We start from the raw sequence: 11,995 nt of genomic DNA, 5'->3' as shown, positions 1-11,995 counted from the left end.
ACCCCCCCTCAGCATTTCCTTCCCTGTGAGACTGGCAGCGCGAAGGCTCAGCTCCACATCCAGGCTTTGAGAGACAGCATATTGCTCGGAAGAGAAAGGCTTAAAGCAGAAACGCTCTCCATCATGTTCCAGTCACAATGTCTTACACCAGACCCACGCACACCACACAGAGCACGGATATAGATACGGGGGGGTGTATGTACAGGACGTGGGCAGCGCGGCGCTGCGGGGGGACCGCTCCCCGGCGCTGGAGCCCCAGCTTGGCAGGGAAGGGCTCCGCATTTAGCAAGGGCTGAAGCTCTTCTCCTGCTGGTGTCACCTCCCAGCACGGCAGCGGCTTCCGTGGGCCCTTCTGCCTCTGCAGCCAGCCCCGCGGGGGAGCCAGGGAACCCCAAAGGGCTCGGTCCGATTCTCTCCTGAATGCTGATTGTGGCACGCACAGCGGGACAGGGGTGCAGAGTGTCTCTACGGCATCAGCGATAACAAAACCCTTTGCTGGCGTGTCTGGTATATATACATATGTACAGTCACCCGTCCCTTCCCTCCCGACCGCGCAGCGTGGGCTGGGACTGCTGGGTGCCCAGGCATCCCTTGCCCTTGCATCCCTTGTCTCCTTGTGGTCAGACAGAGGCAGGTTCCCCTGATCCCAGCTGGAGCCGTGTCCTCGTGCTCTTGCTTTTTGCAGTCCTGGAGGGAGCAGGGTGAAATCCAGCAGGAGGTACGAGCTGGGGATCGCAGGCGGGCAGAGGAGGGCAGAGGTGTCTCAGGGCCACAAGCAGCAGCTGGCTTTTCAGACCTAGGGATGGGGGTGGGTCACGGTTGGGGTCTGCTGCGCCCTTTGCTCTGGCCTTGCCGGTGATCTCCCTGTGCGCAGCCCGGGGCAGGGCGTGCGGTCAGGGGGTAGGATGCAGGCTCCCCCTGAGCAGTGTGAAGTCAGCTTGTTCACAGCAAGAGCTCAAACAACCTCGGGAGCAAAGCACAAGCTGTCTCTCAGGCCGTGCGCCCCAGTGCCGGGGCCATCAGCGCTGCGGGGACCCCCAGTGCCCCCCTCCCGCAGCCCCAGGGGCTAAGGACCGTCTCTTGCGTTGAACCCTGAATCTTTCCGGCACAAGTCTGGGGAGCAAGTGCTGCCGGTGTTCCCAGCAAAGAAGTCCAAGGCAGCTTTGGTGCTGGTGTCAGGAGCTGTAGCGATGCAGAAGGAAGGCTCCAGGTCTGAAGGCAGCCTCTCCCTGCCTGTCAGAGCAGGCGCTGGCTGGTGAGCACCGGGCAGAGCCGACCATCACGGTGCTGGGAGCCAGGATCTGTCCCAGCAAGCACGCCTTGGCCCTGGCCGATGCTGAGCACAGCCACAGCACCGGGCTTTGCGCCCTGGTCCCCTGGGTGCACTACAGGACACTAGGACACAGGACACACAGAGGCACTACAGGGGACTCCCATCACCTCCAGTTTGGGATAAAGTCTGGAGCTGTAATTAATCTCGCTTGCCTGGGGACGGTCTGCACGTGAAGGGGCAGCAGGGCTGCTCCGGCACTCGCAGGATCAACCTCTCTGCTCTGAAACGAACCGGGGGAGATTTCTCATTGCGCCGCTGGCAGCCCTGCCGAGGCTGTTCTGAACAGATCCGATATGAGGTCAAGTTCCCACTAAATTCAAGTGGCTGAGAAGGAAAACTTTGTTACTCGCGGCAGCAGTGGTGCTGCTGTTTATTAGCTGGTGACGGCCCAGCGGCACCTTTTATTCACCTGCTTTTACTGCGAGTGCTGGGCAGCGCCTGTGGCTCCCTCTCCTGCTCTCCCTGCCAAGACGGGCTTGTTTTGCTCTGCCTTTTCCCCTGCTTGAGCCCTGGGGCCCCAGCAGTGGCCGGGAGGTGCCTCAGGGCCCCAGCAGTGGCCAGGAGGTTCCTTGTGCTCTGCCCCACGCAGCCCACCTGGGGTGGCCTTTGGGGAGCCCACGGCAGCTCCCTGTGTCCCGTGCTCCTCGCCCGCTGCCCCGTTATCCCCATCCCACGAGGGCCCCTGGGTGCCAAGGAGGGAAGTGGGGAATTTCAGCTCCCAGCCCCCTCGTGCAGGGCAGACCTGACACAAGCAGCAGCTCGAGCCCCGTTCCCACAGCTCTGAGCTGCCGCTGGGGTGTGTGTGCGCCAGGGCAGAGCTGACCTGGGCACAAAGCATCCTCTCCACGTCCCACCTGGGGGCACGTGTCCTTTCCAAGGCTCCCGAGGACTCTCCTGCGCTAGGAAGCCGTGCTTGCTGTATTTGCAGCACACAGAGGAGATGGGGGGGCTCCTGCTGGCCAGGAGCCCTGCTGTGGGTCGTGGTGCTGGTGGCAGGGGCTGCGTGGGCAGGACCAGGGTGCTGCCAGCAGCGCTGCAGGCGTGTGCTGGGGGCTGCAAGCACCAGGGGCTTTAACCCCCCTCCCTCCCCGCCTCCTGGCCTGCCCCACGCTCCTGCCACGCACCCAACTCCTTCATCGCCCACCAGACACCAATCACCCCGAGCCCAGCGGACGCGTCGCCGCCGCTCTGGCACTAAAGCCTCATCCTGACAGCGGCTGCGCGTGGCCCGGCGATCCCGATCCCGTATTTTTAGTATGACACGCTGCTCGTTTTAATTCCTGCGGCATCCACAGGCGGCCTGCGTGCTGCCGTCACCGGCTCTCGCTGTGGGTTTCCACACGCCCTAACGGAGCCATCGCAGGGACGCGAGCGGCTGCCAGCAGCCCAGCGCCGGCGCCTGCTCAGCACCGAGCCCACGCAGCGCCTCTGCATGCTCGGCCACGCGTCCCTCGGGGCAGGAGGTAAAGGGTTAAAAGCAAATAAATGCTTTAAAAGCAAATAAATGCTGACCAGGCGCTGCTTTGTGCCCCGTGGGGCGTCCCTCTGCTGCTGCGCCGGGGCTGGTGTCTGTGGGGATGTGGCAGGGAGCAGGCACCGAGCCCAGCACGGAGCTCCCGTGGGGTTTTGGGGGCTGGTGAGGAGCGGTGGGGTGGCCCAGCAGGACGGGGGTGATGCTCTGGGCAGGGGGGGGACTCGCTGCTGGGGCAAAGCCACAGGAAAACTTGGAGCTGGCGGTCCTGGAGCATGGCCTGGGGGTGTGCACCGAGCAGGGTGGCACCCCAAAACAGGCAGCGCCTGGTGGGAATGCTCCTCCTTGCCCCCTGCCCCCCTGCCCTTCTCGTTTGTAGCGCGAGGTGAAGGCTCAGCGCCTGCTAGTGCGGGGGCTCGTGCGGGGACACGTGGGTCCCACGGGCAGGGGAGGGGGTGCGGGACTGGACGGTCCCTTCCATCTAAATCGCTGCGTTCCCAGGTACCTCGGTATCCCAGCACCTTCCCTCCTGCTCGGGCTCTGCAGGGTTTTTGTGCTGACCCCAGGCGTGGGCAGGGGCAGAGCCACTGCTCCAGGACATTCCTGAGCAGCTAAACTCAGCAGGCGCTGGGCGCCGCTGGGGCTGGGCTCTAATTGCTGTTTTGGTGTCTGACCGGAGCGTTTTGGGTCCCAGGTCCCCCTGCCGTGGGGGCACACGTGGTGGGCTGAGGTTGGCTCTGCCCCAAGCATCCAGACCAGACCCACCGCCCCCTCACGCTCCCACCCGCACCCCAGGGCCCCCCCCTTACCCGCGCCGTGGTGTGGGAGAGGGACGAGGGGCTGGATGCGCGCAGCCCTGCTCCTCCGCGCGGCTTTGTGCTGGAAGCCCCTGGGGAAGCTGCTGCCCCCCCCGTGCAGTTACCTGCGGGACGTGCACCCCGGCAGCGACGTGGGTGGCTCGCAGCGGTCGCAGCCTCGCCGTCAGCCCTGGGGCACGGGGACAGGAGCAGCCGCAGCCGTCCCGCGGGGGGGGGCAGGCAGGCTGGGGACTCTGCTCCAGGGCTTTCACAGGGGCTCCTTCAGCTCCGTGTCGCTTGCTCTGCCGGTCCCTTTGGTTGGGATGAAGGTCTGAGCCGAGTCCCCCAGCGTCCCCTGACCTGCTGCCGTCGCCCGTCTTCTCCGTCACCCCCTCCTCCTTCGTGATGTGCCTGGGAGGAGCAGGGGCGGTGTCCCCAGCCCCCAGCCGCCGGGTGCTGCTCGCTCGCCGTGGGGACGATCCCGGAGCCACCGCAGCGGCAAGACCACCCCGAGTCTCACCCAGCCACGGAAGCCAGCAGCAGCAGCAGGACGAAGAGCAGCCTGCACCAGGGCACTCCAACCCCCCCGGTGTTCTGCCGAGGATTTCCTACCAGACCGTGCCGTGGCTGCCCAGCCAGCCTGAGCAGGGCTCGCCGGGGACAGCGGCGGTTTCGGGCCGGTGGCGCAGCCAGAGGCTGATGCGAACGGATCTGGGCGGCAGGAGGGGCAGCGGCTACAGGAGGGAAAAGGGGGAAATCCTCCATCCGAGGAGAAAACCTGCGGGAAGGTGACGTCACGGCAGGCAGGAGGGCAGGGGCTCTCCTGCAGCGGGGGGCACAGGAGAGGGCTGCGTCCCTCGGGGCGGCCGCCTCCGTCCTGCTGTGCCTCCTCCGCGGCAGGACCCCTTCTGCAAAGGACGCAGTCAAACAGCAGTAGGGAGGCTTCGGGGGAACGTGGTTGAGCGAGTTATAAGCCGGGCAAAGCACAACCCCAAACGTCCTCGTCTCCTCGGGGACTGCAGGAGCGGAACACGCCCAGGGAGCTCCTGCCGGCTCTCAGCGCATCCACACGGTGGCACAGGCGGTGGCACCTCCTTGGGTCGCCCCCGGTGCATGCAGGGCCCAGCCCGGCCAGGCTCCACGGTGTCTGTCCACGTGCAAGCACCCATTCTGGGGCAGAGCACCCAGAGCTGGCTTCAGCCCCGAGGGTAACGCCAGAGGAGCCAGCGGCGCTGCCCCTGCGATGGCTGCGGCCCACGGTGGCACTTTGGTGTTTAAATGCGCACTGCCACGTGGGGATTTTCTACAAGTTGTCTTTGTGCTCCTGGCGAGGCAGCTCCTCGGAACCGTATCCTTCCCAGCGCCAACAAGCCAGCCCGCCAGCAGCTCGGGAGCCAGCCCAGCTGAGGACACCCGGCCCTCCGGCGTGCGCGCTGCCATCCCCTGACTCCCTGCGTGCCGCTGCCCCGCTGCAGCTGGGAGCAAGTGGGGAGAGGAGAGCGAGCGGAGGACAACGCCGCCGACCCCTCAGATGCTCGTCTGCAGGTCACCGTTGAGCAGGGTCCTTTGGGTTTCCGTGGTCTCGTTGAGCCTGGACTTGTCCTGCTTGCTGTCGCTCCGGTCCGCGTCGTCCATGCCGCCGACCTTCACCAGGCAGAGGACGTTCTGAAAGCTCTTCTTGAAGTTGTCGGACAAGAAGGCGTAAAGGATGGGGTTGGCGCAGCTGTTGGCATAGCTGAGGACCACGACGAAGTCGAACATGCCCTTGAGGACGGGCGTGGGCACGATCAGGACGGAGACGGAGGAGACGTTGAAGATGTAGAAGGGGAGCCAGCAGAAGATGAAGACAGCGACCACAATGGAGACCATCCTGGTGACTTTCTTCTCGGACTTTTTCCTCTTGGAGGAGCCCACTCTGATGCCTGAGGACTTGACTTTGATAATGATGAACAAGTAGCAAAGGCAGATGATGGTGAGAGGCACCAGGAAGCCCAGGATGAAGGCGTAGATGATGAAGCCCGTGTACCACGCGCCCGACTCCCCCGGCCAGATGATGGTGCAGCTGCTCCTGCCGTGGTTATGCTGCACCCCGGCATAAATCATGATGGGCATGATCACCAGCAGGGAGACACCCCAGACGGCCACGTTGATCATTTTGGCTGTCCTGGGCCGCCTCCACTTGGCAGATTTAATGGGATGGACAACAGCCAGGTACCGGTCGACGCTCATAACCGTCAAGCAGAAGATACTGGTGAACTGGTTGATCCCGTCCACCGTCATGACCACCCTGCAGATGGCTTTGCCAAAGGGCCAGTGCACCAGGGCGACCTGCATGGCCAGGAAGGGCAGCCCGAGCATGAAGAGCTCGTCCGCGATGGCCAGGTTCAGGATGTAGATGTTGGTGATGGTCTTCATCTTGGCGTAGCGGAGGATGACGTATATCACCAGCGTGTTGCCGCACAGCCCGACGATGCAGACCACGAAGTAGATGAAGGTGAGGATGGCGTTGCTGGTTAGGTCGAAGTGCTGGCCGGTGGCGTTCTGCGACGCGTTGGTGGGCGCCTCCACCGAGAAGTTGTCGAACGGGGAAGCCGGGGAGAACCAGAAGGCGGTGGCGTTGGGCAGCTCGAATTCCAGATCCATGGCTCTGCCGGTCACAGGTGGTTCAGAGGAGCCGAGATGTCATCTCCCCTCCCTTTGGGGATTAAGGAGAAGATTCTAGAAATGAGGGAATAAGTGGAAATGAAGGGATTCCTGGGGAGGATGTGCCCATCCCGCTGCCGAGCTCTGAGGGAGAGACGCTCCCCGGAGCAGGTTTCCCCAGCCCGGCTCCCCCACCTCTCCTCCCCCCGGAGCCGTGCGGCACCGAGGGGTCTGCCCGGGGCACACCGCGGCTCCTCCTGACCCCAGCGGCTCCGCACTCCTCGGGACCCCCAAAATGCGGCTGCTGCGCCCCGGGGGCGTGGGGCTGATGCCCAATGCGGGGGGGGGGGGGGGAGGGAAAAACCTTCCCCTTGGGCAGGAGCCGAGGAGGATCCAGCCCCGCCGCAACCCGGGGAGGGGGAAGCCGAGCCCCGGCAGCCCCCGAGGAGGCTGCGCTCGGGGTGCGGGGATGCCCCAGCCCCGCACCGCGCTCCCTCCGCTCCCAGCCGCGGCACCGCGCATCGCCCGCCGGCTCCCCGCCGCTGGTGCTGAGCCCGAGGGGGGTGCTGAGCCTTGGGGCGCTGAGCCGGGGGGCGGCCGCCTTCCCGGTACCGTGCAGGGGGCACCCGGGGGGGGGGGGGGGGCTGGCCCCGCTCCGCTCACCTGCTCCCCGCAGCCCTGCCCCGGCCCGGCGGGCACCGGGGAGGCGCCGGCAGCGCCCGCAGCTCCGCACCGCGCCCCGCTGGGCTCCGCTCCGCACCGCTCGGCTCCGCGCAGCCTTTCCCGGCGCGGCTCCGCCGCCGGACCCAGCGCACCGGCTGCGCCCCGCCCCGCGTGGGGCGGCTCCGTGGGGCCGGGGCGGGGACAGCCCTGCCCGGTGCTGCTCGGTGCTGCCCGGTGCTGCCCGGTGATGCTCGATGATGCCCGGTGCTCCTCGGTGCTGCCCGGTGCTGCTCGATGATGTCCGGTTATGCTCGGTGCTGCCCGGTGCTGCTCTCCCTGCCCACGCTTCTCGGTGCTGCCCGGTGCTCCTCGGTGCTGCCTGGTGATGCTCGATGATGCTCGGTGCTGCCCGGTGCTGTTTGGTGCTACCCGGTGCTGTTCTCCCTGCCCACGCTTCTCGGTGCTGCCCGGTGCTGCTCTCCCTGCCCACGCTTCTCGGTGCTGCCCGGTGCTCCTCGGTGCTGCCTGGTGATGCTCGATGATGCTCGGTGCTGCCCGGTGCTGTTTGGTGCTACCCGGTGCTGTTCTCCCTGCCCACGCTTCTCGGTGCTGCCCGGTGCTGCTCTCCCTGCCCACGCTTCTCGGTGCTGCCCGGTGCTGCTTGATGATGCCCGGTGCTGCTCGGTGCTGCCCGGTGCTGCCAACCCATGCTGCACCCACCCTGCTGCACCCACCCTGCCCTACCAGCACCACGATGCCACCGCAGCTTTCTGGGTGCTGCAGCCCCCTCCTAGAGTACCTCCCGCCGGGCCGTGCTGGGCTTTGCTCCGCTGATCGCTGCTGGCGTGCTGAAGGGTGCCCAAAGGTTCCCAACGTTTGGGTCTGGTGGCGGTGCAGAGGGCTCGGCGCCTTCTGGCCTCTCCGGGGACACCAGGAGGAAGGGACGGGGCAGGGTGACGGCCACGCTGTCACCTCGCTGGAGCTCGCTGCGCCAAGAGGTGCGCGAAGTCCCCGTGTTTCTCGGGGTGCCAGGAGGGTCTCTGCCCCAGGATTTTACACCTTGCGGCCGAAGGGAAGGGAAGGCAGGTCCTGGGAGAGGTGGGCAGCTGGAGGCAAGGATCGGCCACAGCTCTGGGGGCTCCGCACGGAAGGTGGGACTCGTGCAACACAGGTGGTGACTGCCACAGCCTGTCCCACTGCAGTTACCCGGTAACGACGGCTGGAGGAGGAAGGCCGACAAGAGAGCTCGGGGTGAGATAACCCCTGCTCTGGTTTGTTTGAGATTTGAAAGCAATTAAATAATAGCGATCCCTTCCCCCCCCCCCCCCCCCCCCATCTTTCCATCATTTATCAAAGAGAAAATAGAAAGCAGGAAATTAAGAGTGACTTGAAACAAAGAGCCAGGAGCAAGGCTGCTGATTGCAGCACGAAGGGCTGGGAGGTTCTCATTTGCACTTAGCCATCCACTTCCAAAGGTGGATCTGAAGACACGGGGTCTTGGAGCAAGAGCCAGAATCATTATCAGCCTCATAAATCTTTCGGAGGCTGGAAAAAAGCTTCCACTAGAATAAATAATGTGGAAATTCATGTCCCAGTGAAAGCATGTAAGGAAAGAGGACGTGGAGAGGACGGCCCGGCGGGGGCGATGGGTGGCGGGGTCTCCGTGGGGTGCTGCCCTCTGGGGTTTGGGGTCCCGTTGTGTCACCGAGGGCAGCTCCCTGGGGGTTGCCAGCCCCCCGCTGCCCCCCGATGAGTGCCCGTGCGTGCCCCCAGCCGTGCTCTTCCCCAGGAGAGGTGGAGGCAGAGCAGAGATGTTCCCCGGCACCCGGGAGCAGGGAGTGCAGAGCCCCGGCGTGGCACAGGAGCGGGCTTTGATGCCTCGTGACCTTTTCACAGTTGTTTTCTCCCCGCCGGTTTGCGTGCCCGGGAGGGATGTCCTGTCCGTGCCCTTCCCCGGCAGAGCTGCAGGGTTTCCGTACACCGCGGCCTCCACTGCGCCTGTTTTTCCAGCGCTGCCTCCTTGAATTTCTCCCCCGCATGGGTGATGTTGCCACGTCTGTCCCCGGGGTCCCTCAGCAGATCCTTGCCGGCGGCGGGTCGTGCCGCAGCCCCACCGCCCCGCACGCTCACGCCTGGCCTTGCAGCGTTTCTCCCAGAGCCCGGAGCGCTTCCCCCCCCCCCCCCCATTTCTCCCCACCTCCTCCCAGCTCCAGGTCTGCTGTTCGGAAGGCAGGGCGCTCCAGGAGGGTTGTCCCCACTGCCCTCACCTCGTGCCGTCCCGTCGTGGTGCTGAGCATCACCGAGCGTCAGCCTCCTGATGCTCCTGATCCCTCCTGCCCGGCAGGTGGGAGGGCTGGGAGGCTGGGGCTGAGCGAGGGGGGAAATTCTGGGGCTGCCCCCGAGCGTGGCTGTCCTGGGGGTCCCTCCGAGCACCACGGCCTCAGCACCCCTGCCCTATGTCTCCGCGGCTCCTCTCTGCTGCCCAGCCCCTCTGCTCTGGTGCTGGAGGCAGGAGCCGGGCAGCTGTGTGAATTAAGCCAGCCAGCCCACTCGGCTAAAACCAGACCCGATCATTAAGAAAAAAAAAAAAAAGGCAAAACAAAAACCAAACCCCACCAACTAATGAAGTGAAGGGCCAGTCTGCACCGAGGAGCTGCTCGGAGCTGGTATCTGTCTATCGAGGAGTGCGGCAGCAGCTAACTGAATCAGGAAGCTGTGCTCGGGTCTGCTGAAGGTATTTTTTTTTTTTTTTTGAATCTGCCTAGATTTAGCACCGAGTTTTAGCCTCGCGTAGGGTCTGATCTGTACCTCTGGGTGGTCCCCGGTTTGGAGAGACGCTGCCTTACCCCAGCAGCTGGTTCGGTGCTGGCAGATAAACTCCTCTTTGTCCTTCAGTTTGGGAAGCCTCCACTCTGCTGAAAAGCCATTTACTGGCAGGGGTGGGTTTGGGAGGGACACACAGCCCCTTCCCGCACCACCCCGAATGCCATGGGAGAGGGCCACGGGGATTACGCGACCGCAAAGCGGCTTTTAAAGCCCCCCCGAGCCTCCTGCCATCCGTTCCCAGCTGTTCTGCGAGGCTCCCATAAAAAAACCCAGCGCTCTCGACCCCTGTCCTGGAAACGAGCGTGGAAAGGCGCCGGGGCTTCGGTTGCCAACGGAGGGAGAGGGCGAAGCGACCTCTCGCCCCGATCCGCAGGGAGGGCAGCGGGACCCCCCCCCGGGGCACGGGGCAGGGGGGCAGAGGCTGTGCCGGGCCGCTGGGATGGGAGGCAGCCGCGGTGCCAGCAGTTGGCGTGCCCCCGCCCAGAGCCCTCCTGTGGGTCTCTCCTGTTTTTCTTGTTAATCGATGGCAAAAAGGCCGGCTCATCCCGCCAAACCCTCTTTGCCCTGGGGGACGGGTCCCCGGGGGGTGAAAACCTCATCCTTCTCCTCCGCGGGGGTGCCCAGCTGGCACGTCCCGTGCTGTGGTGGGAAGGACCCTGCTCGCGCACCCGAAACCGAGAGCGTTTGTAGGGCGCGTGGTGGTGCCATGCAGCCTCGCTGCCCTCACCCCCAGAGCGCAGCGTCTGCCGAGGAGCCCCCGGTGCTCGTTCCCTTTGCAGACCCCGAGCCTGGAGCCCCCGGTGCTCGTTCCCTTTGCAGACCCCGAGCCTGGAGCCCCCGGTGCTCGTTCCCTTTGCAGACCCCGAGCCTGCCCCAGGGGCCGAGGCGCTGCCGGGAGCATCTCCCCTCTGCACGGCCCCGAGCAGCTCTGTCTCCCCGTGCCTGCGTGGCACTGCCCTGTCTGTGCTCGTCTCCAGCCCCGAGCTGCTTCGGTGGCTCTGCTGACGCCTGGCCGCAGGCTGTCTGGCTTCCTTGCACCCACGCCTGCGGTGGGGGAGGCTTTGCTTTCTGCTAATCAGCCAAACAAACAGGCTTGGGCCACCTTCCCCGCGCCCCCGAGGCAGGGCAGAAGCAGGCTTACTCCTGCTGGAAGACGCGATCTGATCGGCTGCGGCCGTGACGGATGGGGGGAGAGGCTCTGGCTGCACCCCCAGCCCCCGGCGTGCGCCCGCCTCTGCAAGCCCCAGCGGGTCGCATCCTGCCCTGGGGAGCAGAGGGGCTGAGCCCCACGGCCGGCTCTCCTCCTCCTCCTCCTCCTCCTCCTCTCCCGCTGCCTCCGGCTCCTGCCAGAGCTCCCCGCAGCCGGCTCCTCGCCTCCCTCCTCTCCCACTGCCATTATTTGCCTCCGTAATTAGTTTATCGATCGCCGCCGAGGGTACCGGGACCGGGCTGCGGCGAAAGAAAGACGCCGCACGGCGCGTTTGCCGTGAATCCTAACGAGGAACCCCTGATGCTAACGAGCCTTTGGCAGCCGGGGGCTGAGACCTCTCCTCTCGCTGGCGTCTCTCCCCGCTGCGGCCGGCTTTTCGGAGGGCCGGGTGCGTTAAATCGGGTCCTGACGATAGGGTCGGCGATGGGGCTGCTCGCAGCAGCTTGCCAGGGGTTGTTCCACCAGCTTGTTCCAGCTGAGCTGCTGGGACCAGCTCGGCCTCCCGCTCCCCAGCGTGCTCCCCCGGCCTCTCTCCGGGTGCTTTATGCCTCTCGAAGCCACCCTAAAGCCGGCGGAGAAGCATAAAGCTGTCGCTTGGCGCCCTGTGACTAAGAGGTGACGTTAGCTCTGGCTGATGCGATGGAGGCGGCGGGTCCCTGTCTGGTCCTGCTTGGCTGGCAGCGCCCGGAGCCCCGCGCCCCCGTCCCCGGGGAGAGGGGCTGGCTCCTCTGGACGTCCTCGTCCCCTTGGCTTGGCGGCCGCGTTGGGGCGGATCCAGGCTGGCCTGACGCTGTTGGGTTTGCGCTGTGAAACTGCTAGGCCACGGGGACAGAGGGGACGCGGTGTCCTGGGGGGGTGGGCACGGAGGGGCCCCGCTCGCCTCGCCCGGCACCGAGCGCGCCGGGGGCTCTGCGGATGTCCCCCAGCCTGCAGCTGCCCTTGGGGGTGCTGCCCCCACGCCTCCTGCCTGCCACAGCCACCCCAACCCGCCGGGATCACCGCGGGGCTGCTTTATCCCAACGCACCGAAGGGATTCGGGCCCTGCCTCGCTG

General features: G+C 65.6%; 1 protein-coding gene across 7 annotated transcripts; it reads right to left on the bottom strand.

The window, feature by feature from the left end:
- Nucleotides 1-100: 100 nt before the first annotated feature.
- Nucleotides 101-9,909, bottom strand: SSTR2 (somatostatin receptor 2). Of its 7 annotated transcripts, none has more exons than XM_083805059.1 (3): nt 9,754-9,909; nt 3,614-6,319; nt 101-1,657 (listed from the first exon to the last, which is right to left on the bottom strand). In XM_083805059.1, the coding sequence occupies exon 2, from the start codon at nt 6,242-6,244 to the stop codon at nt 5,129-5,131; it is 1,116 nt and encodes a 371-aa protein (XP_083661185.1). In that variant the 5' UTR covers nt 6,245-6,319; nt 9,754-9,909; the 3' UTR covers nt 101-1,657; nt 3,614-5,128. The 7 variants fall into 7 exon arrangements, with proteins under 7 accessions (XP_083661185.1, XP_083661186.1, XP_083661187.1 ...); XM_083805060.1 differs by lacking the exon at nt 9,754-9,909 and adding an exon at nt 9,105-9,631; XM_083805061.1 differs by lacking the exon at nt 9,754-9,909 and adding an exon at nt 9,175-9,631.
- Between the last annotated feature and the right edge of the window lie 2,086 nt (nt 9,910-11,995).

Source organism: Anser anser, assembly GCF_964211835.1.
Source record: "Anser anser genome assembly, chromosome: 19".
Lineage (NCBI taxonomy): Eukaryota > Metazoa > Chordata > Aves > Anseriformes > Anatidae > Anser > Anser anser.
Note: the sequence above shows the minus strand (reverse complement) of the source record. Positions and strands in the feature narration are given on the sequence as shown.

What these genes read in the sequence shown, in the direction of transcription:
- SSTR2 (XM_083805059.1), bottom strand. Translation starts at nt 6,244, where the DNA reads ATGGATCTGGAATTCGAGCTGCCCAACGCCACCGCCTTCTGGTTCTCC.